The sequence below is a fragment of the Haemorhous mexicanus genome, chromosome 17, assembly GCF_027477595.1.
Source record: "Haemorhous mexicanus isolate bHaeMex1 chromosome 17, bHaeMex1.pri, whole genome shotgun sequence".
NCBI lineage: Eukaryota > Metazoa > Chordata > Aves > Passeriformes > Fringillidae > Haemorhous > Haemorhous mexicanus.
In genome coordinates this window covers 12,589,507-12,616,464 of record NC_082357.1, presented here as the reverse complement: position 1 = coordinate 12,616,464, position 26,958 = coordinate 12,589,507, and the positions used below count along the sequence as shown (strand labels likewise).

The 26,958-nt window shown below is 42.6% G+C and overlaps 1 protein-coding gene across 2 annotated transcripts in view; it reads left to right on the top strand.

Moving 5' to 3' along the window:
* CARD11 (caspase recruitment domain family member 11) overlaps positions 1-26,958 on the top strand; it is a 44,973-nt gene that overhangs the window by 5,126 nt on the left and 12,889 nt on the right. Inside the window, exons 1-12 of one of the 2 annotated variants that reach the window (XM_059861689.1) lie at positions 6,410-6,744; positions 15,647-15,859; positions 16,448-16,585; positions 17,222-17,547; positions 18,263-18,442; positions 20,004-20,156; positions 20,250-20,375; positions 20,863-21,060; positions 21,888-22,067; positions 23,109-23,163; positions 24,375-24,484; positions 25,638-25,741. In XM_059861689.1, coding sequence (XP_059717672.1) covers positions 15,661-15,859; positions 16,448-16,585; positions 17,222-17,547; positions 18,263-18,442; positions 20,004-20,156; positions 20,250-20,375; positions 20,863-21,060; positions 21,888-22,067; positions 23,109-23,163; positions 24,375-24,484; positions 25,638-25,741 — 1,769 coding nt within the window. In that variant the 5' untranslated portion in view covers positions 6,410-6,744; positions 15,647-15,660. Of the gene's footprint in view, positions 1-6,409; positions 6,745-15,646; positions 15,860-16,447; positions 16,586-17,221; positions 17,548-18,262; positions 18,443-20,003; positions 20,157-20,249; positions 20,376-20,862; positions 21,061-21,887; positions 22,068-23,108; positions 23,164-24,374; positions 24,485-25,637; positions 25,742-26,958 lie in introns of those variants that run through there. The other variant, XM_059861688.1, reaches the window with a different exon arrangement.

Here is a 26,958-nt window from a genome sequence, read left to right as displayed (position 1 = left end):
AGAAGAAGCTGTATGGTAGCAGTACATGTATGGTTGTCATTAGCAGCTGAAGAATTGTTTCCACATCATTTTTATGGCTCTACACTTGCAGAAACATCTCCAATCTGGCTGTGCCCATACTTGAAATCAGTCTGAGTGTACTTAATAGGTTGTTACATACATTTAATATATTTGAGCACAAAAATAAGTTCCTCCAAGATTTGAAACACTAATAAAGACAGCTATCAAATATTTCCCTCTGGGGACTCTGAATCCTGATGGAACTGGGAAAACACCCAAAGGTGTTTCAAGTCTTTTTACACCAAGTACATTTCCAAACTACAGTGAAAATGGTGATTGAAACTTTGATCATGAACTGAAAAATTATCACATTTGTAAGATAATTTGAAGGTTTTTGGCTTTTAACTCAATCCAGATAGCAGTGACCTGCAGTACTCACTGACCAAACTGGTCCATTGCATGGATTCTGTGTTTAAAAGAACCTTTCCTCCCTGGTGGCAGTTTCATATTTTTTACAAGAACAAGTCACAGTGTCTATCCAGCATCTGCTTCCTGCATCTCATTGCTTGGCTTTTTCTGAATCACAGAATTATTTAGGTTGGAAAAGACCTTTAAGGTCGTTGAGTCCAACTGTTAACCCAGCACTGCCAAGTGCAGCACTAAATCATGTCTCTGAGCACCATGTGAAGGTAGTTTACATTCCATATGGTTTTTGTAGTTTATAATGAGGTAGTTAGTGAGACCATCAAACTCTTTTCACTAATGATTTGCAATGACTGAAAATAGAAAATTCCATCAATTTTTCCCACCTTCTTTACTATTGCTGAGCTGATTTTTTTCCTGAGGAGCAAAGAAACAAGCTTAAGGTAGAGATTCTACCCTGTTCCTATACTGCTAGTCCTCCTTCACAGCTCCTGCCAAAGGAAGTCAGGATGATCCCAAAATCTAACTGTTTAAGAATCTTTTGTGTGTGCTTCACCTTCCAGTAACACATTCCTGTATTTCCAGCTACATATTTTTCAGAAAGGCCCAAGACTGGCAAGTTTTATTTTAGAAGGTTTAATTTCCTTCTGTCTTTTATTCTCTCTTTTTAGCAATTTATGCCATGAAAGATACCACAGTAGTATGAAACAAAAATTGTTTAAACTTTTGTGTCAGCATTGAAAACAATGTGTTTTTCTCTTGCTTCAGTTGTTCAAAAAAAGTGAAGGAATTTGACATTTCCCAAAAGGCTGGAAAGGCTGAATCTGTTGGGTTTTTTAATCCACAAGTCTGTGGCCTGAAGGAAAAGTGATACTTGAATATTTTCATATGAAGTGTTACACTGCAGAATGGTGTTTTTGTGACTCATCCATACCCATACTGAGAGCAGCATCCAGGAGGTTTTGCTGGATTAAACACTATTGACAGCAGCACCTTCACTGAATCACTGCCCAGCAAGGCTGCACACCTGGGAGAGCTGGGCTGGCTCCAGATTGGCCTTAGAAGCTATGTGAGAATACAATATCAGGAAGAATATTCCACCTGCAAGGAACAACTGGAAAATGCTTGGTCTGAGGCAGAAGTGATCAGAATTTGAATGCCCCTCTGAAGGCTGTGGATTCAGTGACAAGCTCCTGACACCTTGTAGTATGTGCTGCAATGCAGAAAAATGTAAACTCATTACAACTGCATCATTGCAACATGATTATAGGGCAGAAATCCAAAGCTACTTGAGCAGGATAGTGTTAGAAATTTTGAATGTATTTAGAAGTTTTGGCTGTTAAATAGCCAGTGCCATCAGCACTTCAAGTAGAGTCTGCAGAAAGCGACTGAACAGTAGAAATGATTACTTGAACATTCAAATATGATGAGGAAAGAGCATGAGAAAAGGCAGAGGGTGGTTTGTTACTGCTCCTTTGGTCCTCACAGAACATCCCAAGTCTGCTTTCCCTCAGCCTGACCTGTTAGTCTGACTCCCCTCACTTGTCTTATTTAGTATCTCCTCTCCTCCTCCTCTCTGATTCTGATTCCCAGCCCATGCATGGGAGTCCCATCAAGTGAGAGAAGGCATCTGGCAAACTCCTCTCTGTCCAGCAGATATAGGACCTGAAAGCATCATTCACCTCCAGATTGTGACAGAGGGAGGTGAAGCAATGCACAAAGCACAGCAAATGAAAACAAACCTGCCTGGAAACAGACAGGCCATTGTGCTTTAGCAAGCTCTAAACAAAGTCAGATTTTCATTTGGGATATTCTTCCAGTTCTTTTCTCTTGTGGAGAATGCTGCACACAGCTGGCTGTAATAATCCAAGTTGTTCAGGCTGCTGTGCTGGGTGGCAGCTCAGAGCATCAGCTTCTGTGGGCTGGGCAATGCCACATCCTGGCATCCTGCAATATCTTGTCTGTGTCTAGAAGTGGTTCCTGCCCACCTCTCATCTCTCCTCATGTGGAGGCAGCGAACTCTGTAACCTCAGACCAAAAATTTCCTCTTCCTTGAATTTAGCCTTACACAAGCCCAAGAGAAACTGAAAAGCTTCTGCTGCCCAAACCAGCAATCCTTATTTCCTCCAGAGAAAAACCAGTGAGTGGTTGAATGTGGCTTCTGTGCCACCAGCTGGACCATTCTGTCCTGAAAAGGCACAGCAACATTTTTGGCTAAGTGCTAAAAGTTTGCATATAAGAATCCAAAGGAGCATATGGCCATTGCTTTAAACTTGCCTTGTTCTTTAAAAATATGCTTTACCAGAATTATCCCTTTCAAACCCTCTGATTCTCACTGTGGAGTGAGAAAGTTTCATTCCTTCTTTTTCCTTGCTCGAATAAGTGGCATCATAAATACTAGAAAGAAACAGAGTTATTTCAGGAATTTGGACTGGGATAAGTCTCATTTACAGAGACTTCCATCACCACTCCACTGAAGACAGCAGGGACTGTGCATCCCTTGTTTGAAGAAAGCTGTTGGTCCCTGCTCAGTTCCCCTCAACCCCACCACTCACCTCAGCAGCAGCACTGCTGATAAAATGGGCAGTGTTACCCCAGGCAGTGTCGGTGATAACAAGTCTGGGTGTGGCTCTGGCTATTGCAAGTGACTGATGTGTAACTGTGACATGAAACTGTCCTGATGGATGTAAGTAACCAGGACCACCTCTAATCAACTGCTTTTTACCCCAGAGAATGTTGTCATTGAGAGCACCCAAGGGACTTGCCCACTCACAGAGTTACTGCTGAAGCTCTTCTAGCAATCCAGGAATTATTAATGATTAGTCTCTCTCAGGAAAGGTCCTGTAAACACTTCCTCCCACACTGATTGCTGTGAACAATTTCAGTGTGAGTGTGGGGAGAAAGCACACACAGCTTTGTGGTTACTGCAGTTCCCCAGCCCTTGCAGAGCTGTCCCACAGCATTTGCCCTCGTGGTCCCCTCTCCCGTGGTGTTCTGTGCTCTGTGCTCCCTCACTGAGGCACCGAGTGGGGCACCAGGAGAGCACCTGTCCCTGCCTTCAGCCCAGGTGGCTGTGCTGCTCTGCAGGGACAGGCACTTGTGGAACTCTCACCACCCACCTGGGAGGGTGAAGCCAGAGCAAGAGCTCCTGAGCTCTCAAGAGCTCAGAGAAGGTGGCAGAGGATGCTCCCAGTTGACCAGAATTCCACCCAATAATGCTGACCTCAGTGCTGATGTCAGCCTGAGACACAGCTTCTAAAATTGCTGGTAATGAAAAGGCTGGACACATTCCTACTTGAAGAGCTTTTTAAATTCTCCATATGCTTCATTTAAAAACATTCCTTTAATCTTTCTGATGTTTGCAGTACCCTGGAGAATAATGAGAGTTCTTTTCTCATTTGATGAGTCTATTGCTTTTACAGGATTTGAAACACTTGCTGACCTGAGTAGCTTATGACAAAACAGGATTTTGAATTCAGATCCAACTTGCTCTGCCTTGCTTCCTTTTCTAATCCAGAGTGAACCTTATCTGTTGTTATTTGGTATTTTGCATGATGGGGTGTCATGATGGAGTCATTACTGCCACAGAGAGGAGAGAAGGGCCTTGCTGTCAGAGCAGGAAGCCTGTGAAAACAGCCCATCATTCTTAAAAAATCTGAAACATGAGTGGAGAAAAGCAGGAGTTAAACTGGCTCCCACATAACAGTTGCTTTGTCTTATGCTTGATGTTCCACTCCTGTGCCTAATTCCTCACTCTTGTCTTCCATGGTGACTTCGTTTGCAATGAGATGCTAATTAAATTTCATATTTACGATTAGAAAATAAAATCATTGGACCTTTTTTAAATAGATTTTTATGAGTTTTGGCTCAGTTAGCTGAGTCAGCAGCATGGATTCTGCAAGGCTGAACTCACCGGCTTTGAAAAAAAAAGATAAATAGAGCAGCTAATGATGAAAGGACAGTCTAATCTAAAACCTCATACAGTTTCTACACTGTATTAGCTTTTGAGCATAAGAAAAATAAATTTGTTTTGGTTCCTTGTAGAAAGTCATGTAGAAAGAACCCTTCTTTTATTATGTTTCAGAGGGTTCAAAGCTTAAAATTCCATTTAATTCTTAAAATCTCAGTTGTGGCTGGAGACAATGTGCTGAAAAGAGATTGATGCATCTGCAGTGTTTGTCATCACCTGTTAGCTAGCAAAATATTTATTTCACAGCTTAGAATTAACACAGGTAAGCACTGGCACACAGCATCTGCCCTCTTCCCCATGGAATGTGCACTGCTGCAGAGTTTATACAACACTGGAGAACCAGAACTACTTAAATACTGCTGCCAGCCAGATTTATGGGTGCTATAGGGAGCAGTTCCCTATTCATGTAAAAATTAGCACCTCACAAAGCTTTAAAGGCCCATTTTTCCAATACCTAGAGTTTGAAGAATGTTCCAGTTGTGAGAAGATTTTTGAAAGCATTCAGCTTTAATTTAAGTGTGTACAAAAGCCCTGATTTTAAAAAGTGCTTGATGCTCAGCAGCCCTGTGATTCACAGCACCACCTTATCCCACACTCCAAGGCAAGGCTGGCAAAACTCTGGCCATTTATTTTGATGCCTAAATACCACCTGTGCTCTTAGAAAATCTGACCCTAATTATGAGCTGTGCCCTAGAGCAGGAATGAGAAACAGGGCAAATCAATCCTCATGCGTGGGAGCCAGTTTGCTTGTGCTCATCTTGTGTGTAACCTCACCTCAGCCACAAATGCAACACTGCATTTAAAACAAAGCCTTTTCTGCACATTCTGCAAATGATTTTGCTGTAAGCCTGTGCTAAGGAATTGTTGTGCTTCAAGGCAAAAGTTAGAAGAATAAAAGTTCCCCTGATTTTGAGTTGGTTACCACCCTTTGACCTGTTAAACATCTAAAAATCAGGCTTTGGGTGCAAATAATCCTGCAAGTCTTGCTTTTGTGGTAGTTTTTGTAGATGTTGTTTTAACAGCAGTTGCCCATCCTTAAAGGCTGGGATGCTCACAGATAGAATGTAATTCTAGCATCACTTTACAGTTGTTATTTTCACAAATATTTATTTCCACAGTCAGCAGAGAATTCAATACAATTCTCATACTTCTTTTTACTTTGACTCATGGTCAAGAACCACACTGGGTGAAAACAAATAGTCAGATTTATTGCTGTTTTAGGACTTTGTTTCTTTGGTCTTTAAAAAAAAAAAATACAGATTAACCATGAACTGAACCAGTCAGAGTTTCCTGATGAGACCAGAGTTTAGTCTCTTCCCATGGCTAGTTAATTCTTTGGGGATAAATTTTCCACATGAAAGCTTTACAGTATTTTATTCCCTATCATCAGAGCAATGGGCTTAGTTATGGAGAGAGCAACAGAAGATGCTTAATTCCTCCTTGCAGTGCTTTCATAGAAAATATAGAATTGCCGAGTATTTGGCATTATCTCTTCCCCAAGACAGCAAGACAAGGTCATGGAGACATTAGCACTACAGAAATAATGGACAGACAATGTACAAACAGACCATTTTTCCTTTAGATTGCTACAGAAGTGACTCACAGGAGCCCTTCTGCAAGAGGGAGAGAGAATTGTCTCTCTGTTCAGCAGAGATTGCTTTCCTGCTCTTAATTGCAGCCCTTTGGTGACAAGGGATGGCAAAGGAAACCCAGCTGGGATCTCTGCAGGAAAAAGGGACCTGTCTGAGGTCCTCCTCAGGCCCTTGCTGTTCCATTCAGAGCCCCCAGCTTTCCATGGCTGTGAGAACACTTCCTCTAAGACTTCCCTCAGCAGCAGTGTCACATTTGAAAGTTACCCACAAGCTCTGTTCAGAAGAAAAGGGAAGTAAGGCAGCCCCCAGCACCTCTCTGCCTGCTATATATAGGCTGTGAGTCTGAGAGGGAGGGTGGTGGGTGGAGGTTTCCGGAGCTGCATGTCACAGTCCCACAACACTGGTGAAAAAAGAGAGGGCACAGAGCAAGAGGAGGTGACCAGAAAGCACAAGCAGGGAAGATCTATTCATAAAACAAGCACAACCATTTCCATGTACAAGGACTAAAATATCAAGCTCCTTCTGATTCCTGGTGAGGGTTTACCCTTCCTAGACCAGGCTGCTGTGATTTTTTGTAGCCTTTTTCTCATCAAATGGCATCCAGTTGTTCTCTGTGTGTGTTGTGTGCTGCTGGCTGAGATGTTCCTGCAGCTCTGAGCAAGGTGCAAGGATTTGGCCCATGAGAGAGCACCCAGGACTGTGGCAGACCGTGGCTAGGAGTGGAGCTCACCTCTTCCAGTGAGGTGTTGGTTGTGTAAGGTATGTATGACATTGTTCCAGCTGCAGTGGAGCTACAGGAGAGCAGCTCTATTGGAGTCTATTTTAAAGTAATGGTTACAAAGAGGTCACAAAAAGTAAGAAGGTGTTGATCCCTGTTCTATCTACATAACCTATGCATTTATATAAAATGAGCAAAATGTATGTGTGAACCATGGGAGTCATCCCCTTTAGGAGACTGGCCAGTGTTTGATCCAACAGGATGTATTGTTGGAAATTAGAAACACAAATGGGTAAGTTTTCACAGCGCTGGATGGGAGCTATTAAACTTTGCAGAGTATTTAAGATATTTAATTAAATAACATTCTCATGATAGTCAGTGCATGCTGCTCTTGTAAAACAGTAAACAGTTTGCATGGGGGTTGCTTTTCATGTGTTTGGAGCAGTTTGTCAAGGTTGATCTTAAAAGGAGGATTATTAGAGTTTGCTTCGTATTTATTCTTTCTTTTAAATTTTGTGTGTTTTTCTGAGTTGTGGGATTATTTAACTGCTGGAGCTGTGTCAGGGGAGGTTTAGGCTGGATATCAGGAAAAGGTTCTTTGCCCAGCTGTTGGTCAGGCACTGAACAGACTCCCCAGGGAATGGTCACAGCCCCAAGGCTGCCTGAGCTCCAGGAGCATTTGGACAATGCTCCCAGGGGTGCACAGGGTGGAATTGTTGGGGTATCTATGCAGGGCCAAGAACTGGACTGGCTGACCCTTGTGGGTCCCTTCCAGCTCAGAAAATTCCATGATTCTATGATTCTCCATCTAGGTTTATGTCCTGTTTTCCTACCACATTATAAAGCCTGCTATATGAAATATTATTTTCAAACTTTCCTGGGCCATGGTGAATTACAGTGAGATTATCTGACAGTATTCAAGAATGGAGTGTGACCTTTCCTGTTTTAAGAATATCCTACACATTTACTGTCAGTTGTTTCCAAATTTGGAGATTGTTCAAGTGAGTGCAGTCCTCTCCTTGAACACATTCTGTGTTATCCTTCGACTGCCTGGAGATGAGAGTATCACCTACAGAGGGTCATTATCTGACTAGATGGAAAGTGTTCTTCTCTCTGTTATTTTTTTTAAACTTCTGTATTGTAAGGGTTTGTAGAAAGTGACAATTTTTTCAAGAAACAGACTAAGTAGGAGTTTTGTTTGGCAGAGCTACAATTCTTTCTCCCTTCCTGATGTGACTTGTATTAATAGAAGTGAAATGTTAACAGCACTGATAAGAATCAGGCTCTCTGTGCCAGGGTTGTTCGGGTTTCATATGTACCAGTTAATGAACCTTTGTCCTTAGCAGGTTTCTGTGTAGCTCAGCCTGTGGAGGTTCCTCACAAACACTGGCTCTCTGCACCAAAGAATGTGCTGGCATTTGTAACTCGAGCACACATTTACTGGGACCTAACCTGCTGTCATCAAACCATTTGCATCTTTGAGCAACTTGAATTTTTAATTCAAGGCTCCTCCTAAACACACAGGACTTGCCCCCAGCTGTGCCTCCACCTCCTCCTGTGCTGGCAAGAATCTCATTATCAATTGTAAAAACAAAGTGAGTCAGTCTAAAGAAAAAATTAACCTGGGACCTAGTAACGACTTCTGAGGCTTTGTTGGATTCTCATGAGCCTCGGCAGCTTCTTTCTTAGATCTTGGCTTTTAGCACACATTAGTTGAAAGGAAATGCTTGTGTCAGTAGCTGGTGCTCCAGGACAGAAGGGCAGCTATATAAACATATTTGTACTACGTTAGCACAGCGATTTCTGCTGCCCTCCTCATCCCCATGCAGAACAGGACAGAGCATGTGCAGATTAAAGCCTTTATTAAATGTCAGGCACTCAGCTCTCCACTGCTACTTTGCAAATCCTTTAAAATAGATGCACTGAAGTCCTGTGGTAAATTATTTATTTTCATTACTGTGCCATTATCTTGATTTGCATGCTCAGAAGTAACACTGATTCCTAATGTTTCAGGATCTGTGGCAGGTCCTCCCCTATTTATTCCCACATCTCTTGCCTTTGCCTTTAATAAGGCCTTTCCTATTCTTATCTCTGTCTCACTTTTGTTCCTCACTTTCATTCTGTCAAGTTCCTCTTTCTCTAACTTTCTTTTTGTTTTCCTGTTCCCTATTTAATATTTCCTTTTCCCCTAACCTCACCATTTTTCACCCTCAATTCTCATCTTTCTCTCCCCTCTTCACTTTTTTTTTCTGCATCTCTCATTGTTCATATCTCTCATTTCTCATTTACTTTTACACATATTAGCATTCAATAATGGCAGTATGACAGATTCTGAAACCTGGGTATCAGATTCTCAAGCAATATGTGAAAACAAAATAAAGCCCATCTAATCACCAGTGTAGATATTGGCATCAGGTGGACAAGTCTCTCTCCATGGACCCCAGAGGGAACCCAAGTGATTTGGGGTGGCTGGAAACCAATCTTTGGAGAGCATTCCAAGGTGGAAGTTTAAAATGGTGGAATGAAGAGTTTTGAACAGAGCATGTTCCATTCACTAGAGAAGAACTGGATTCTAAATTCGTGCCTAATTTTAAATGGTGCAATGAATCCACCCCCAAAATTTGCTTCTCTCTCAGTAGTGCTTAAACAGTGTGTTCCTGCCAGAGCTGGAAGCAGGTTAATTGTTTGTAGGAAATAGTGACACACAGAGAACTGACAGTTGTCAAAACATGGGTTCAGCTATTTGCAGAGGAGGATTTTTCCATTGTCTTTGTTTATGATCAATAATGTGTGTGCTACAAGCAAAGCTGATTGGATGCTGCCTGTTGCATGTTGGAGGCAGCACAACCTGCTCTCAGTTGGCCATTGAGCAGAATGAGTCATTTCCTTCCTGTGAGATCAGGTGATGGGAGCTCAGGGGCTCGAAAGCTGCCAGACTTGAGGAAGAGGTAGAGCAGATTCTGCCAGCAGGTGGGGTGTGAGATGGGAAAGCTCCAATCTCAGCCTTTTCTGAAACAGAAATCATTACAGGATCCCAGGGAGCATTGCTGCATTGATTGGGGTCTTTGCAACAAGGCTGCATTGGGCAAAACAATGTTCTTAATGTGTAAATAGTGTTTTCCTCCAGAAAGCAATAGCAATTGTGTAGACTTTCATTTGCAATTTCAGAGCACACAAATGCTCAATGTAGTAGGTGTGGAATTCAGTTCATTCATTGCTCAGCTCTTGGGCAATGTTATCCTGCAGCACTGAAGACTTGTCTGTCTTTGTTGCACACAAGTGTTTTCAGGTTTAGGTGGTTCTAAGCTGGGTGTCCTGACTGACAACACCAATAATTGATCTGTGCTTTATGTATGAGTCACCCTTCTTTTTTCTGAGATGGGGTTTTATATGGATCTGTTCTTAGGAAAGTAAATAAAGATAGAAAGTGATAATTAAAGAGAGTTCCAAGAGTATTAATTCTTCTGACCCCCTTCTGTTAAGACAGGAGTAGTGATTAGACATAAATCTCTGATTTATTCAATTGCTTGATTTGTTTGGGTATCTTTTATTTTTTCCAGAAGGGAGAAGCAATGAATCACAGTACAGAAGTACTGAAGTACAGAAGGGGGAGTAACATGATAGAATTCTTCATTTCTTTTTGTCTTACTTGGGTTTTGAGCTAATAGTTACAAAAATGAAGGGAATTTCCTTTTTCTCTTCTGAAGCCAGATGAAGATGCTTCCAGAGCTTTCTGAACCAGTTAGGAAGTTTGGTTTGCATCCTTCTCCTTCTCTTCTGTTCAGAAAATGGGAGTATTACTTATGTTAGCTATTGAAGATCTAGCTTTACCTCCCTGCAGCCTGCTGGTGTCTGGGGTTTCTTTTGTAGGCTGTATGGAATGGGAAGATTGACTCAATTGAATTGAATAAGACATTTTTTTGTGCAAAAATAATCCTATTTTGTGTTTAAAGCTTCTTGCTCTTCTATTACTTTGGTATCTCTTATTCTATTTTTTTTTCTTTTATATTTTGTTGAAATAAGTAAAATGGTTGAATCTCTTGTATAAAGAAGGGGTTCTGAGATACACAGAATGGTTCTTTTCATGTGATTCACTACGACCCAAAACAGAAATACAACCCAGCCCAGCCAGCAGAGCTGCTGCCTTCAGAAAGTGTTCTGAGGTCTGCAGAGTCTGAAGTAATAAATCTGCACTAATAATAAATATTTTTCACAGGGCTTTCCAGCTCAGTGGTTCCTTGTGCTTTGCAGTCACTAATTAACAAGTCCTACCTTGCCACAAACATACCCATTGCCAACCTTGTTTTCAGGTGGGCCACTGAGGGGGAAAGGAAGGATATAAAGTGCAAATTCTTAAAGGCAGATGAAGACACTGCCTCATCTCCTTCGGGAGTCTGTATTTAGACATCTGTATCAAAAAATATTGCACGGATAGGTAAGCAAATTTAGTCATCTTTATCAATGTTTAAACCTTTTAAAAGTGGTTTTCAGTACCATAGAACATCCAGAGAGCAGCAAACATAATTGGAAACTGCTGGTATTCAGCATTTCAGAAAGCCTGGAGGGCACACAGAGCTCTCCTGTCCTTAAGCAAAGGAATATAATTTCCTTATCACACTTTAAACTGTGACTTTCCTCTAAAAGTAAAAATAGCTCTAAATCCCTTTGTGGTTTTGTGGTTCTCTGATATTGCAAATCTGCACATATCCACACAAGCAGCTTTTGAGAAAATCACCCAGTTGTTACACTTTGTCATGTGAGGTGCTGTACACACTGCAGGGAGAAAAGACATTGCCCCACAGACTCTGGAGATGTGCAGAGAAAGAGAATGTAGAACAACACCCTCAAAATGCTGAGAATAATTACATACAATTTTAAAGTGTTGTTTCCATATTTGTTTTTGGTTTAAAGTATGATGATTTATATGTAATTCTTTCATTCTCAGCATTTAACATAAAATTCTGTTATAATATACAAAACATTTTGTGTACTGTGGTTTCTTTTTAAATATTGCCAGTCTGCAAACATCTGTGACAAATACAGAAATCCAAAACATAACAATAGATTACCTCTTCCAAAATAAACTTTCTTCTGCTTGTCAGTACAAAGAGAAAACCCTTTTTTCATATTTCACAAAGGGAATATCAGGAAATCAGAAACCTGAGCTGGAAGCTGCATTTGCTACATGTCAGTTCCTGAGTATTGACAGGCTGGCAGGAATTGAGAGCACAGGGATGCAAATAATTAAACAGCTGAAGGGTTAATTTCTGCACCATCATCAAACAAAGCACAAAAAACAAAAATGAAGCTTTAGATGTGACCTGATGATGAGCACTTTATAGAACCCCTGGGTCTGAGGCCTGCAGGCTTTATTCCCTTGATCAGTGGAGAGTGTCACTGACATATGAGAGTGTGGAGTCTGAGTGAGAACAGAGAGCAGCTTTAACTGCAAGGTGATTTGTTCAGCTGAAAAATACACCACAGAAAAACCAGCAAACATCCAGAACGATTCATTTGTGTGTAACAGCCAGCAGAAGGATAGTCCCTGAGAGAGAAAAGGAGACAAGGGGAGCTGAGTGTTCCTTTTAATGTAAAAAGGGATTCTCTCTTTTATTTGTCTGCATCTACAGAGACCTTTGAAATAGATGGAACTAGCTGAGATTATGACTGGATTAAGCTTTCCTGCAGTTAAAAGCTATTTTGTATACTAACTACTGAAAGGAGCAGCAGGAGAGCAATTTTTTAACTGCTGTGGTGATTTCTGATTTCTTTTTTGCTTAATGTCTGTTGAAGTCAGTCCAAGCCTGTGAGTTCACACCTGTGATTTGTAACGGATGCCACAGTATTTCTATGACATCTCACAACTCCTGCATGTGTTAGTTTACAGCTCAAGAGGTGCTGGAATCACAAATTAGATAATGGTAATAAAGATCAGATTAAATAAGTGACTACACATTTGAAAACATTTTAAATCTGTCATTTTTAATTTTATAAGTGAAACAACTTTTCTGCAATATCATCACAGGAAGGAAGGACAGAAGCAGGGAACAAGGGCTATAAAATGCCTAGAAAATGCATGTACTGCTAAAAAACTTCTAAAATTAAAGCCAGTAATACAAGACCTTTATTAGTGTCCCACTGAGTTTCAGTTGTTACATCTGGGTTTTTGACCAGCACACCAAAATTTCAACCAATGGCAAGCATTTTGTTTCCTATTCAACACTATATTAAATACTAAATCAAATAATTATTTGCTCAGTAGGAGGGGTTCTGCACTAATATCAGCTGATCATTGCTATTTTCTCTGGAACAGCTCCAGGGGGGTTGTGCTCTCAGAGCAGCCTGGCTAAAGCCTCAGAACAAAGACAAGGTCCCGAGCTCCAGGGAGGGGAGAGGTGAGCCCTGGGACACATCCCTGGGAGCTGATGGGCAGCACAGGCTGTTAGGACAGAGCCCAGCTGGGATTCTGCAGGGCTTCTCCATGGTGGAATTCCAAAGAAGGAAGCAAAAGGGAGAGTCTGACATTCCTACATGGCACTGAAGGACCACTCCACTAAGTAATTTCTCAGGGCTTGCATCTTATAAGACTGTGTTTGGCAGGAGTGTGCTACCAGACATGTTTTAAAATTCTTAGCCACTCATCCAATATACTTATTACTTTCCCATTAAACATTATGTCCCCAAAATAACAGTGTGGATGTATTATTCCCATACACAAGGGACTATTTGATAAAGATTTTTTTTTAATGTCAGGTAAAAAAAAAAGAGTGTTCATGTTGAGAATTACGCTGATGAGTGAACTCTTCTTTGAATCATTTAGTGGAGAAATCCCTTACTAATGTCCTGAGGGAACTGCTGACAGTGTGCAATAATTTCTGGTTCAGCGCAGCAGATTACAAGATATCTTGCATTTTATGAAATTCAGGCAAGTGCTTCTTTTGCACTCTGAGACCCATCCCTGAGCTCCCTGGTACGCTCCCAGAAATTAAAGGGCCTGGGACTTTCCTTTTCTCAGCTGCAGTGGATGCTGTGGCTGTGAGCTGACTGAGGCTCTGTGTGACCTTCTGCTTCACTGCCTTCTACTCCCCAAAGTCCAGCTTCTCCAATTCTGTAGTGTTTGTTAAGTTCACCTTTGAAGTCAAATACAGTTACTTCCAGAATAATGGTGGAGACTAAGGTTCATGAGAATGTGTGAGGACTTCAGAGGAAGCTCTTTCACCTTCAGCATTCCTCCCACTACAACCTGCTTTGCAAAGGTTTTTCTCTATTGTTTTACTTTTATTGTGCTCGTTGCTTCAGTGTCATTTTTACCACACATAAATACTGGCATTCAGTGAGAATTTCACCCAACCAGTGTGAAGTTCATAAGATCAGGGAGATTTTTCCCCTAGCTACAGCCTTGCCTCATGATTCTGCATCCCACTGAACTGTCCTGGTCTTCCTGGCCCTCTGGGGAGAGCTGTCTCCCCCAGAATAAGTTATTCCCATGCAAGCATCAAAGCAAGTGTGGAATAAGTGGCTTCTAGGATGTGAAACTGCAAAGAAAAGAACTCTGCTAGAGTACAGGAGAAGAACAAAGCCCTTGCCAATACTCCCTTCACTTGTCCATACTGTGAAAAACCATCGATATTTTTTTCTCATGGAGGTATTGAAACCCTGACTAGGATTTTTGACAAATTGGGAAAGCTTTTAAAAGCATCAAGCAGAGAGCATGCATTGTTTTTGTAGGAATATTCTGTATTTCATTATGTGAGAACACTGACAAACACATTACTTAGCAGATTAGCACTTTTGGCTTTAGTTTTCAAAATGAGGAATTAATACCCCTTGGCTATGCAGTTCATGAGCTGTTTTTGCTCAGGGATGCTCAGTGTAACACAGGCTGCTCCCCTGTTCCTACAGCTGGAAGCTGAGAAAAACAGCATGTTGCTTTAGAGGTCTTTAGTTACTGATTGCCAGCAAAGCCTCATAAAGCAGAGCTCTTGTCTCATATGATCCAAGAACTGCATATTCTTCTTCCACCAGGGTCTCTGAACTTGAAATAAAAGCTTATGTTCCACGTGCCACCTGGATCACAAGGTCCTATGAAAGCTAGAATGCAAAAATAGTACTAGTTGAAAGGTTAATATTTATCACAAAATAAAGAAGGAAAGATTTTTTTTTTACAAAGTTTCTTTCATTTTAACTTCAGTACAAGTTTCCTTGCCTCACTGTAGCCTGCCATGTAACCTTCTCTAATGAGCTGGGTACAAATTAGGAGCTGGCAGGAAATTGCTTCACAAGCACTCAGAAACCGTGTGACAACATTTGCATGAGTCAAGAACATTTTCAGACTGCAGTGACACGGTGCTGTTACCTGCCCCCTCCTGCAGGGAAAGACAAGGTCTGAGCTCCTAGGTACCTGCCCTCACACCCCTCAGTGATTCCACAGGCAGCTAGACACAGACCTGCCTTAACTATTCTTGTGTGCAGCCACTTACAGGTGCTGGCTCATCACATCTGTGCAGGTTCACATCAGTACAGCTTGCAGGAGCAAAGGAGGTGAGGATGAAAGCCTTCATTGCCTGCAGCCAGTATTTGTCTTTGCTCTGAGCCCTGCAGGTTCATTCCCTTCTTGCCTTGCACCGTGCCCTTTGCCATTGCCTCTCTGGAGCAGAGGCATCCTCTGACTTGTAAAGAGCTCCGTGGGGTTGGCTGAGTGCAGATTCATCACTGGAGAGCAATGAGCAGGAGTTCACAGACTCAAGATAGCACTTCTGGGAACTGTCATTTCCCACACGAGCTGTGGACAGGCTGCCCTTCTAACAGCCTCAATATTGGGCAAATTCAGCATTAGTCAGAAGTGCTTGTGAGCTCATCCCTTATGCCATGGAAGCACAAAAAAGTACTGGGGTTGCAGCTGTCCTGCTTGGAGTTCATTTGCCACTTGTGTCCCTTGTTCAGGAGCAGAGCCAGAGATGGATGACTGCCTGGAGACCCTGAAAGATGAGGAGGAGGCTTTGTGGGAGAACGTGGAGTGCAACCGGCACATGCTGAGCCGCTACATCAACCCAGCCAAACTGACCCCCTACCTACGGCAGTGCAAAGTCATCGACGAGCAGGATGAGGATGAGGTGCTCAACTCACTCATGCTGCCCTCCAAAATTAACAGAGCAGGTAATTATCTGGTCAGTGGCTCCATCTGCATCTCTCTCTGAATAGCTTTGCTCTACTAAGTCTGAAGAGAGCCTGAATAAAGTTACAGATTATCAGATAGAAACTCTTTTCTCTTGTTTACAGGAGGTTTAAAGGACAGGGGGATTCTGCTGCTATTTTGATAACAAAGACTCTTTCCAATGCTGTGCAGACTGGAGCTCATGGGGTTCAAATTCCCATCAAAGCCTTGGCAAATATTTCAGTTAACACAAGCAGCAATCAGTGCCATTCCAGGAGTAGCTTTTCAGCTGTCTTGCAGTGATTTGTCACTGGAAGATCTGCCATCCCTGCCTGGTAAAGGCTGCACTGAATAACTTGTCCTTTGAAATTTCTGTTCCGGAGGCCAGTGTGCCCACACTCCCTCAGAACAACAATCAGCACAAACATACAGAATTGCTGGCATTACCTTATGGGTTCAGCTGAACTCAGTTAATCAGCTGGATTTTGCACAGCTCGTTGCTGAGATGAACCTTAGGAACATCAGGGATGTGATATTTGCTCGTGCTGCTCATGGGGCTGATGTGTCACCTCTCTGCTGTCTGTACCCAGGCCGACTGCTGGACATCCTCCACACCAAGGGCCAGAGGGGCTACGTGGTGTTCTTAGAGAGCCTGGAGTTTTACTACCCTGAACTGTACAAACTGGTGACAGGGAAAGAGCCTACACGGAGATTTTCCACTATTGTTGGTGAGTAGAATCAATCACAAAGGAGTCTGTTGAAATAAGGACTCTCTGGAAGACTGGCTTGTTTTTTTTCAGGCAAAAAGTAGAAATAAAAGCTAATCTTGTTGTAGAATGCTTTTCAGTCCCCTTCAAAGCAAAATGTGGTAGGTAATGTATAAAGCAAAGGGACATCCCAGCTGTCTGAATGAAGCTGAAGGGCTTCAAATGGAATGATAGGCATTACCAGAATTCTCAAGAGAAGCTGTATTGGAACAGTGGACTAAATTACACTGACAGCTTACACATGTGCAGCACATTTGAAGCATTCAGATTAATTGTACTTGCACAGATTCATTGTACAAAAGTTGTGCTATTTCCACAGGCTCAGCTGAAACAAGACAAATGTAAAGACATCTTCTATCCAGACAAGCTGTATGTGTGTATAATGTGATACTGATACCAGTGTGCTGTGTAATGTTTGTACTGTTCCCAGTTAGACATACAGATGTGTGTGAATTTGTGTAAATTCTGCTCCTCTGTACATATTCTGGACCTTTTGTTTCTTATATCGTTCTGCTGATCCTACTTATTACCTTATTCAAAAAGTAACTTAAATAAGGTACTTTACCAGACGTTGATAAGGTGATCAAACATTTTCAGTGGAGGAGGGACATGAAGGCCTTACCCATTTCCTAATGAATGAGATCATCAAGCTCCAGCAGCAGGTGAAGACAAAAGACGTGCAGCGCTGTGAGCTCCTGGCCAAGTCCCGCCAGCTGGAGGATGAGAGAAAGCAGCTAAAGCTGAACAAGATAGAGCTGCTGACCTTCCAGGAGAGATACAACAAGATGAAGGAGGAGAGGAATAACTACAACGATGAGCTGGTCAAGGTGAAAGATGAGAACTACAATCTGGCCATGAGATATGCCCAGCTGAGTGACGAGAAGAGCATGGCTGTGATAAGGAGCCGGGACCTGCAGCTGGAGGTGAGACAAATGCTCTGGGCACCAATGGAGGGTGCCAGTGGCATCTGGGAAAATGAGACCTTCTCTGACAGCAGAAAGATGTGGAGCTCTCATTTGCTTTGCTTATCCAGGTGATTGAAGGCATCACTGTACAGAAATGCCAACTGCAGTGAGGTGTATTAATGGCAGGCAATGAATTAACAGAATAGAATGCAAATAAAAATAAAATGTAAAACATAACTGCTCACTAAAAACTGAATTTTAGCTTTCTTAGGCTCAGTTATATCTTGGTATAGTTATCCAGCAGCACTACAGCTGCTGGGGATTTATTCAGAAAGATATCCTGAATTTTCTCCTGTTTTTCCTGATCCAAATAGTCCGTGTGCAAAAAGTACAATGTGTGGTCAGCCTCTTATGTGTTCATTCTATTTCATATTCATTTATTTATTGGAGGATTGAGAATGTGCCACTTTTTTTTAGTCCAGGTATTCTAAAATTTCACAACTAGCCCATGTGAGCTGTAGCTGGCAAGTAGCAGGTTTGAACTTGAGACTTCACCGGTTCATTTGTGGACATTCAGCACCCAATTATCAACCTCTCATTAGCATTCACAGTTTATGCTATTTTCCCCTGTATGTTTTCCACCTGGAAGTGAGAGTTTTTTCAGAGCACTAAATGTAAGAGCTAAGGAGGAGCCCCTTCCTCTCCTCTTTCTCCTTTTCTCTGCTCCCTCTAGATTGACCAGCTGAAGCATCGCTTGAACAAGGTGGAAGAGGAGTGCAAGCTGGAGAGGAACCAGTCCTTGAAGCTGAAAAATGACATTGAAAACCGACCCAAAAAGGAACAGGTTCTGGAGCTGGAGCGGGAAAATGAGATGATGAAGACTAAAATCCAGGAGTTACAGTCCATCATTCAGGTATAAAAGCAGATTGCTGCCTTTAAAATCCAAACTCACACATACTCCAGTTACAGTGCAGGAGGTGTTGGCAGAAACCCTTGCCTGCAAAGCTGCAACCAGCAGAAGTGCAAAGTTTGGACAGACAGAAGGCTGTTTGTACAGCTCCCAGCTGCCTGGAGCACTCCCTGTGCAGACACATGCATGAGGAGGAGTCCTACAAAAAGAGTCCTCTAAAAAAATCAAGTGTTCATAAGAAATTGGATCTTCCAAGAGTGCAGTGTTTAATTGCTGAACATTGTACCAGTCTGCCACTACAAATCTGTGTTAAACAGCCAGCTCAGAAACTTCTGACTGTGGCTCTGGGTACCCTGTGTTAGGCTGTTGTCATATCTTTGCCAAAAGGTTTTAATGAAGCAGGATGATAAAGGTTCCTGTACTTGAGTGGTCACTAAGCACCTGCAGAACCCTGCTCTAACCTGCACAGGGAGCTTCACAAACCTGTGTTTGGGCAGGTAGGGGAAACAGTTCATGTGCAGCACATTCAGAACTCCTCTGTGAAGAATTAGCCAACTATTGGGATATATGTGAGATTACTTAGCACTTTGTTAGAAAAGGCTTGTGGCATTTTAAATTATCAGTAGAAGGCCTTTCAGAAATGGCTGTAGCCTCTAGCAGTGCCTAACAATTCTTAGTTCTAACACAAATACAATTCAAAGGTTGAAAAAGAATGTAGAATAGAGGATTCTGGGAGCTCTGGTCCATGTAGGTCTCTTATATTAATTGAAATTGTCTTACAGCACTTAAAGAAACAGAGAAATAGCTAAAAATAGGATTTAAATTCTCCTAAGTGAAAGTATAAATATACTCGAACCAGTTTGGTTTAGAAATGCTTAGGTATGCTTGGAAATACTGGGTAACCTAAATGTCCCTGAAATCTCCAACTCAGTCTAGATATTTCAAAAATAAATATGCATATTCCTTGCTAGCATTTTATGCTTTTTTCATCTTCCATTTATGGTTAATTTTGGATGGCAATTATGTGTTGGAACCTGCTTTGGTAATCTTGTTCATTTTAAATCTACAAGAAATTATATTCCTGGATGGTGCAGAAAATGAAGCAGTGGTACAAGGTACTCCAGGCATGTTTAATATTCTCTGAGCACAGCCCTGAAAAGCCTGTGCATGCCTTGAAAATTCTCCTGAATATTTTCTTAGGCCCTGCTCTTTGGAAAAGGGTGATTTTTGTGCTCAGTGAGAGCTGATTAATAGAAAAGGGTTTTGAATGCAGGGCTTGGAGTGAAGAATTGTTGCTGCATCCAAACTGGATCAAATTATAGCCAGTACAATAGACCAGTAAAACAGTTCCTTCATCAGACTATTCTGACAGCAAGACAGATTTTATTCATCTTTTCTGACACTGCTTTAAAATATGAACAAATGTCCATCTTTTCTCCTGCTTTCCCATTGCAGTACCTTGTTCATTTTGCTATTCCTCTTGCTTGTTACTATCTCTGATACTTCCCTCCCTGCAAAACTATTTTGTTTCCCTGGCCTGGCTCTAAAAAATGTCTTTCCTCAGGCTGACAAGAGGGGTTTGCCAGATTCAGACAAGGCCATTTTGGATATTCTGGAACACGACCGTAAGGAGGCACTGGAGGATCGCCATGAGCTGGTCAACAAGATCTTCAATCTCCAAGAGGAGATTCGTCATGTGGAGGACTTGAGAGACAAGGTGAGGAATGGAAGGGTAGAGAGATGGAATATCTCAGGCTGGTGCCCAAAATGTCTCTGAGAGCAGTGGTGGCTAACACTGTGTCATTTCCAGTATCTTGAGGAGAAAGAAGATTTGGAGTTAAAGTGCTCAACACTAGGAAAAGACTGTGAGATGTACAAGCACCGCATGAACACTGTGATGATACAGCTGGAAGAGGTGGAAAAGGAACGGGATCAGGTATCTCACAGTTAAAGTAGGGGAAAATCAATAGCAAAAGCCTCTAGCTGCTCTGTGTCACTTTGGGGAATTGTAGGTAATTGGGCCCAAAATACCATTATAAAATAAGCAGTTGAAAGAATTACTTGTTGGGATTTGCATTATGGTGATTAAACACAGGGTAATATTGGGTTGTTTCCACAGTGTAGCATCTGGCAGGCAGGACCAGTATCTTAACAGCAGCTCCTGCAAGGCTTTACATCAGTGTCAAGTCACCCCATTTGCACTCTGGGACATTTTCCCACCAACCCAGAGGGAGCTGTAAATGAGCCACCCTCATCACCATCATTTTTAATGGTGCTGCTGTGGCACATGCTGGTCCTGATTGCTGTGTTAATGGGTGACTGGGTACCGTTTCTGAAGTCCCCGTTGCCAACACCTCCCAAACAAAAGCAGCAGGAGGAGGATGTGCTGCCCAGGTGCCAAGGAGGTTTCGTGCCCCCTGCAGGCGTTCCGCTCGCGCGACGAGGCGCAGACGCAGTACTCGCACTGTCTGATTGAGAAGGACAAGTACAGGAAGCAGATCCGGGAGCTGGAGGAGAGGAACGACGAGCTGCGGATCGAGGTGGTGCGCAAGGAAGCGTGCATCGTCAACCTGGAGTGCAAACTGCGGCGCCTCTCCAAGGACAGCAACTTCCTCGACCAGGTACGGCTGAGCGAGACAGGCACCTTCTCTTTTGTTCACAGAATTCACAGAATCACCAGGTTGGGAGAGGCCTTGAAGATCATTGAGTCCAACCCAGCCCTAACACCTCAACTAAACCCTGGCACCCAGCGCCACATCCAGTCTTGTTTTAAACACACCCAGGGATGGTGACTCCACCACCTCCCTGGGCAGACCATTCCAGAACTTTAACACCCTTTCTGTAAAAAACTTTTTCCTAATATCCAACCCTTGATGTAGCTTGAAACTGCGTCCTCTGGTTCTGTCAGTTGCTGCCTGGTGAAAGAGACCAGACCCCACCTGACTACAGCCACTTTTCAGGGAATTGTAGAGAGTGATAAGGAAGAGACTTGTTCAGACTTGCTTTTACAAACATTTTGGTCCGGAAGGGAGAGAGGACTTTTCTAATTCTTTCCATGAATTGACTGGAAAAAAAAAATCTCCAGCTAAATGTCAGTGTTGCGAATTCTTTGCTGTAGTGTTTTTCAAGTTGTCTGTTATGCACATGGCTTCCCAAAGGCTGCTGTTCCACAGCTTGACTTTAAATAGAATGGGAAAAATGCAGAAAAACAATTATTTTCTACATCAGGTTAGAAACTACAAATATTTTTGGGACCATTGGTGAAAAGAATTCAGTCTGTGAACAGCAATCTCAGCCCAAATTACTGATTGGGTCTGGAACCACTTTCTTTGTGAGCTTCTGAAGCACTGGAGTTGCAATAAGTTCAATTAGATTAGTCTAAAAGGAGGTCATGAGTTTGTTGTACCAAACTGGTCTCATAAACAAAGTGTTCCCTTGTTTTCTTTAGAGTTTGCCGCGGAATCTCCCCATTACCGTTATCTCCCAGGCCTTTGGGAGCTCTGGCCCAAAAGCCAATGGTCAGGAAGCCGATGACTCCTCCACTTCTGAGGACTCTCCAGAAGACAACAAATTCTTCTTGCCTGATCAAGTTCGTCTCAAGAGAAGAGTGAACCTAAAGGGGATCCAGGTGGGTCTGAATCCAAGGCTGGAAAAACACAGAGCGGGGACTTTGAGAATTATCAGACATAACACATGTTGTGGCTGTGCCTCTGACACTTCTGTAAAGATAAGAATAGATCTGTGTATGATAGTGAGCTGTGCGTGATAGTTTTTGCCCTGTGGTGATTTGCATCTTGAGGAGCAGATCTAATCTGGCTTCAGAGACTGCTTTCTGTCCCTTCTCCCCATTTTCTGTTTTCTTCTTGCTTCTGCTGTTCATTCACATTCTTGGAGCGTTGTCAATAAATTGATTCTTTGCCTCCTTAACATTAGTGGGAAAAAAAAATGACATAATGCCTGAGGTCCAGCACACACTGAAGGTGAAAAACAAAGCATTGGTGGAAAAGCTCTCAGCAGCTGGAAGAAAAAGTAGAAAGAAATGGACACAATGTAGAGCAAAATTAACTATCTAATTTAGAATTAAATTATGGCAATTTCCTTCCCTAAGAGGAAGGGAGTAGCATGAGTTAGGTTCATGCTTTCCCCGACGAGCTGCGTTCACATGCTATTATCTGATGCTGGATTCATGATCTGTAAAAAAACCCCACAAAAATCTAACATTTGGGCTTTTGAGGTTCTCTTCCCTTTCATCTGCACTTGAATTCTCCCTGCCCTTCATAACCTTTCTGAGCTCTGACTGTTGTTATTACTTATGGCAATAGAGCTGTATTTTTCACATTGCACACTCCAAAAGGCTGCCTGTTGTATTAACAGCTGCCTGAAACCAGTCCCAAGGCACCCACTTCACCTTTTGTCTCTTTTTTTCTTCAGCAGAATCTGGAAATTGCAATGCATTTGGGCCAGGCATTCAAAAGTAGCCAGGTTGCTCACACTCCATCACTGCTGTTGTATTTAGATACCTAAATATCTTCTAAATTTTGGGTCCTGTTATTTAAAGGAGGGCAAGTATATTACAACATAACAGTGAAAAAGGGTGGTGAAAATATCTGGTTTACAGTGTGTGGTAAATATTCTGCATTTGTGCTGATTTTTGTCCTCTTTCTTTTAGATAAGTCCAAGAGCTAAATCTCCTGTCAGCATGAACAAAACATCAGAGTTTCAAGGTCAGAAAGAGCACCCATGTCCTTATTCCTTTTCCATTGCTTTGTCTCTTTCACTTAATCTCTTTAAGTTGTTTAAACAAGTATGCCAGCCAGAGAAATTCTTAACTTAGTCCAAGTTAGTAAAAAAAACCAAAACAGTTTCTCTCACAGTTACACATGTAATGATTAAAAGTGGTCAAGAGTTCTACTTCATTGTCCTCTCGATCCAAAGGTACCTCCCCAGGCACACTATGTGCATCCCATAGCTTACCTAAATTTTCTGTTTACTCAGTTTTCTATTTAGTTTACAGAAGTTGTAAAGTCATTTGTGAAACACCTGTACTAAAAATCATTATACCATTCTCCTTTTGCTGTTGGAAAAATCATTCAAGCTGAAAAGGCCCTAATCTAGTGATTGTCTAATGAGTTCCTTTGTCCTTCAGCAAAAGGGAATTAATTTTAAATCTAAAGCATTGCAAAGGCTGGGAGAGGGGGATTGACCCATGCCCCAGCCAGCTGCCAAGTTACCAAATTTGTTGTTGTTCGAGCTACTCCTAATTCCTCTTGTTTGTGTAACACTACCCCTGAAACACCAAACCCCATCAGAGGCAGCACTTCCTTCAGTAGTTGCATGTGGCCCTGCTGGATAAAATGTCCTGGGAAACACAGCTCCTGCTCCAAGGAATTCCATGTTATACAGCAGCTTTGCTGTCAGGCAGTGTGCAGCATTAGTGCCAATCAGAGGTGCTGAGGAAGGGAAGGAGTCCACATTCACTCTGTGTACCTGGGACTGCTGAGGCATCTCAGGCTTCTTGGTCCTTGTTGTAAATTCTTTGTTGTGACAAAGTGTAACAATGAGCCAGCCTTGCAAATTGCCAGATTCAGGTGGTGAAATTAGAGCATAAATTCATGAAACAATCCTTCTTTAATTTGTCAAATAGCATTCACAGATCTATTAAAAACATCCAGGACAGAGCTGAGAGTCAAAGTGGGCAGGAGTGTGTGCAGAGGGTGGGAATTTCTGTGCTTTGCAGGGAACTGCTGGGCAATGGGAGCCAGAGCTGCAGGGCAGGAGCATGTCCAGGGCCCTGTCCAGTACAAGGCCAGCTGAAATGGAAAGAGAACATAAGTGCAGTGGCACATCTGTGAAAGGCTCTGCATTGGAAGTGCTCTGACATGCTTCTCTCTGGTGTGTTTTTCTCTGTGTGCTTCCCTTGTCCCCGTGAGTGCAGCAGCCAGAGCACAGGATGAGGACGGGGCCGAGGGCAGCACCGGCCGCACGGACACGAGCTCCTCTGTGTCCATCAGCAACTCCATCAGCAGCTGTGAAGTCACCAAGATCGTAAGGATGCCCCTTGCCTGCCTACAGCCATCTCTCCTAATGTGGTTCAGAGCTTGCACACCTCAGTATTAGCACTTCCCCAGCATCCCAGCTGTGATCGCATTCAAGGCCCTTGTCAGAAGCTCCCTTAATCCTGTTACCAGCATTTTGTTAGAACTATGTTATTAGCCTTTCCCAAAATCACAGAATTGGTTTGTGTTTATTTAAAGATATTTCAGAGGTATTTATGACCTCTTACTGTCTCCTCATGCCATTTAACATTTACTGTTAGAAGAAAGAGATTTGCTTTAAAAGCTACTTTGTAACTTATCTGAGAAAATTTTAAGGGTTTTTTGAGTTTTATAATGCTTTTCCTGTCTATAAGTAACAGAGAGTGAGGAAAGGGGTGCAGATCACAGTTGGAAATTTCTGCATACCATAGTCAAACCATTTCTTCCCTGCTTGCTATATTCCCATAATCTTCCAAGGTAGATATTCCATTATACATATGTGAGCACTGACACAGCAGGACAGGCAGATAGAGAGAGTGCTCTTGGAGAGTGTTAATAACAAAGAACAAAACATCTTTCTAGAACACCGTGAAAAATGCTGCCCCCAGGAAATTAAAATTATACTCAAGAATAGCCAGGAAAGAACTTGCTGCCACTGGAAATAAGCTTAGCTGGGTTAGGAATATTTTTTGGAATATCTGTTGGATGTTTAGATGGCTTATACTGTTTTCCTTCTAGTGCAATTCAGGGTTTAGTTTCCAGTGCACTGGAAGATTAATTATTTAATATATAGAGATCTGTATTTTTCTTCCTTATTCCAACTATATATTTATTTATATAAGTACACATACTGCTTTTCATTCCCCTCCTCCTATGTCAGCTGTGCCACACACAGAAGTAAATCAGTAAATCAGGCAGTTGTGTGGTCACAGGAGAAGGTGAAGTGCCAGCACACAAGCTGTGCATTGAGCTAAAAACTGGGATATATGAATGCTCTTGGACTCTGCACTGCAAGAATCAACTTCTCTTCTTTTTCTGTGCGTGCTTCTCAGCGCAGAGTGCAACCAGTGCAGAGCACCCTTGCCAATGCTGCTGTGAGTTAGAAGTGAGAGCACATTTCAGCCAGATAACCTTTCTGACACCTTTTGGTTTCTCCCTCAAAGCAAACCCTGCGGAACCGCAACGACAGCATCATGTCCACCACCCCCGAGCCTCCGGGCAACGACTCCATCGTGCGGCGCTGCAAGGAGGACACCCCTCACTGCAGGTGGGGAAACCTGCCCTGAGCCTGCTGCCACAGGGACAGGGGAAAGGGGCTCTAGAGCTCCTCCAGAGGTTGGAGAGCCTCTACAGAGTTCATGAATTCACAGAATTCACAGAAGTCACAGAATCACATGGTTGGAAGAGACCCTAAAGATCATCGAGTCCAAGCCATGCTCTAAAACCTTAACTAAACCTGGCACCCAGTGCCACATGCAGGCTTTGTTAAACACACCCAGGGATGGTGACTCCACCACCTCCCCAGGCAGAACATTCCAGAACTTTAACACCCTTTCTATAAAGAACTTTTTCCTGATACCCAGCCTGTATTTCCCTTGACACAGCTTCAGAATATGTCCTCTGGTTCTGTCTCTAAGGCATAGGATTAACCTAAACTTCTCAAAGCTCAGCCCTTCATCCCACATTTTGTCCATGGCACTCAGGAATGTCTGAAGTTGGGATGACTGACACAGTGACAGCACTGCAGCACTGACTGTAATGGACAGAAACACAAACAGGACTGGAACACCTCAGCACTGATGCTATTGGAGAGAGTGCTCTCCCTGCCTTTGCACACTGATCCAGCTTCAGTTTCTGCCCCTCAGCTCCCTGCTGCCCCCATGTCCCTGTTCTTTCCTCCTCTCTCAAAGCCACTCTTCTCTCTGGAAGCTGCAGAAGTAGAGCAGAGCTGCTTGCAGGTCTGTGAGGAGTGAGGGGAGAAGCAGAAGAGGGAGCTGGTTTTTGTGAGTCTCAGGCTTTGTTTCTCAGCAGAGAAGGGAGAGGAGAGAGGCTTTGCCCTTGGCTTCACCTTCTGCTGCAGCTTCCACTTCTGCCAGGTCAGGGAACCTGGAGTTCCCCTGGCAGTGAAATCACATCAGCTGGTGAGTGGGAAGTTGGTGGCAGGAAGGAAAGAGACCTCTGCAGCCTCACAGTTCCTAAAGGGCACTGACCCCTTTTCTAAAAGGCTTTTTGCAATGTGATACTCAGACATGCTGCGTTGGTGTGGTGTCAATAGCATCAGTGTCTGCATCAGAAATACCAGGAGACACATTCCCTAAAGGTAGCAAGCAAAAGGAGAAAAGAACAGAGCAGACCAATTTAGAAGAAAGCAATATATGTGGAGGGTTTAGATCTTTATTAGATCTGTTTTTAATATCTAATCTTTATTAAAACTTTATTCATATTTTTATGTTTTTCAAAACAATCTGATCTTGGGCAGACTGC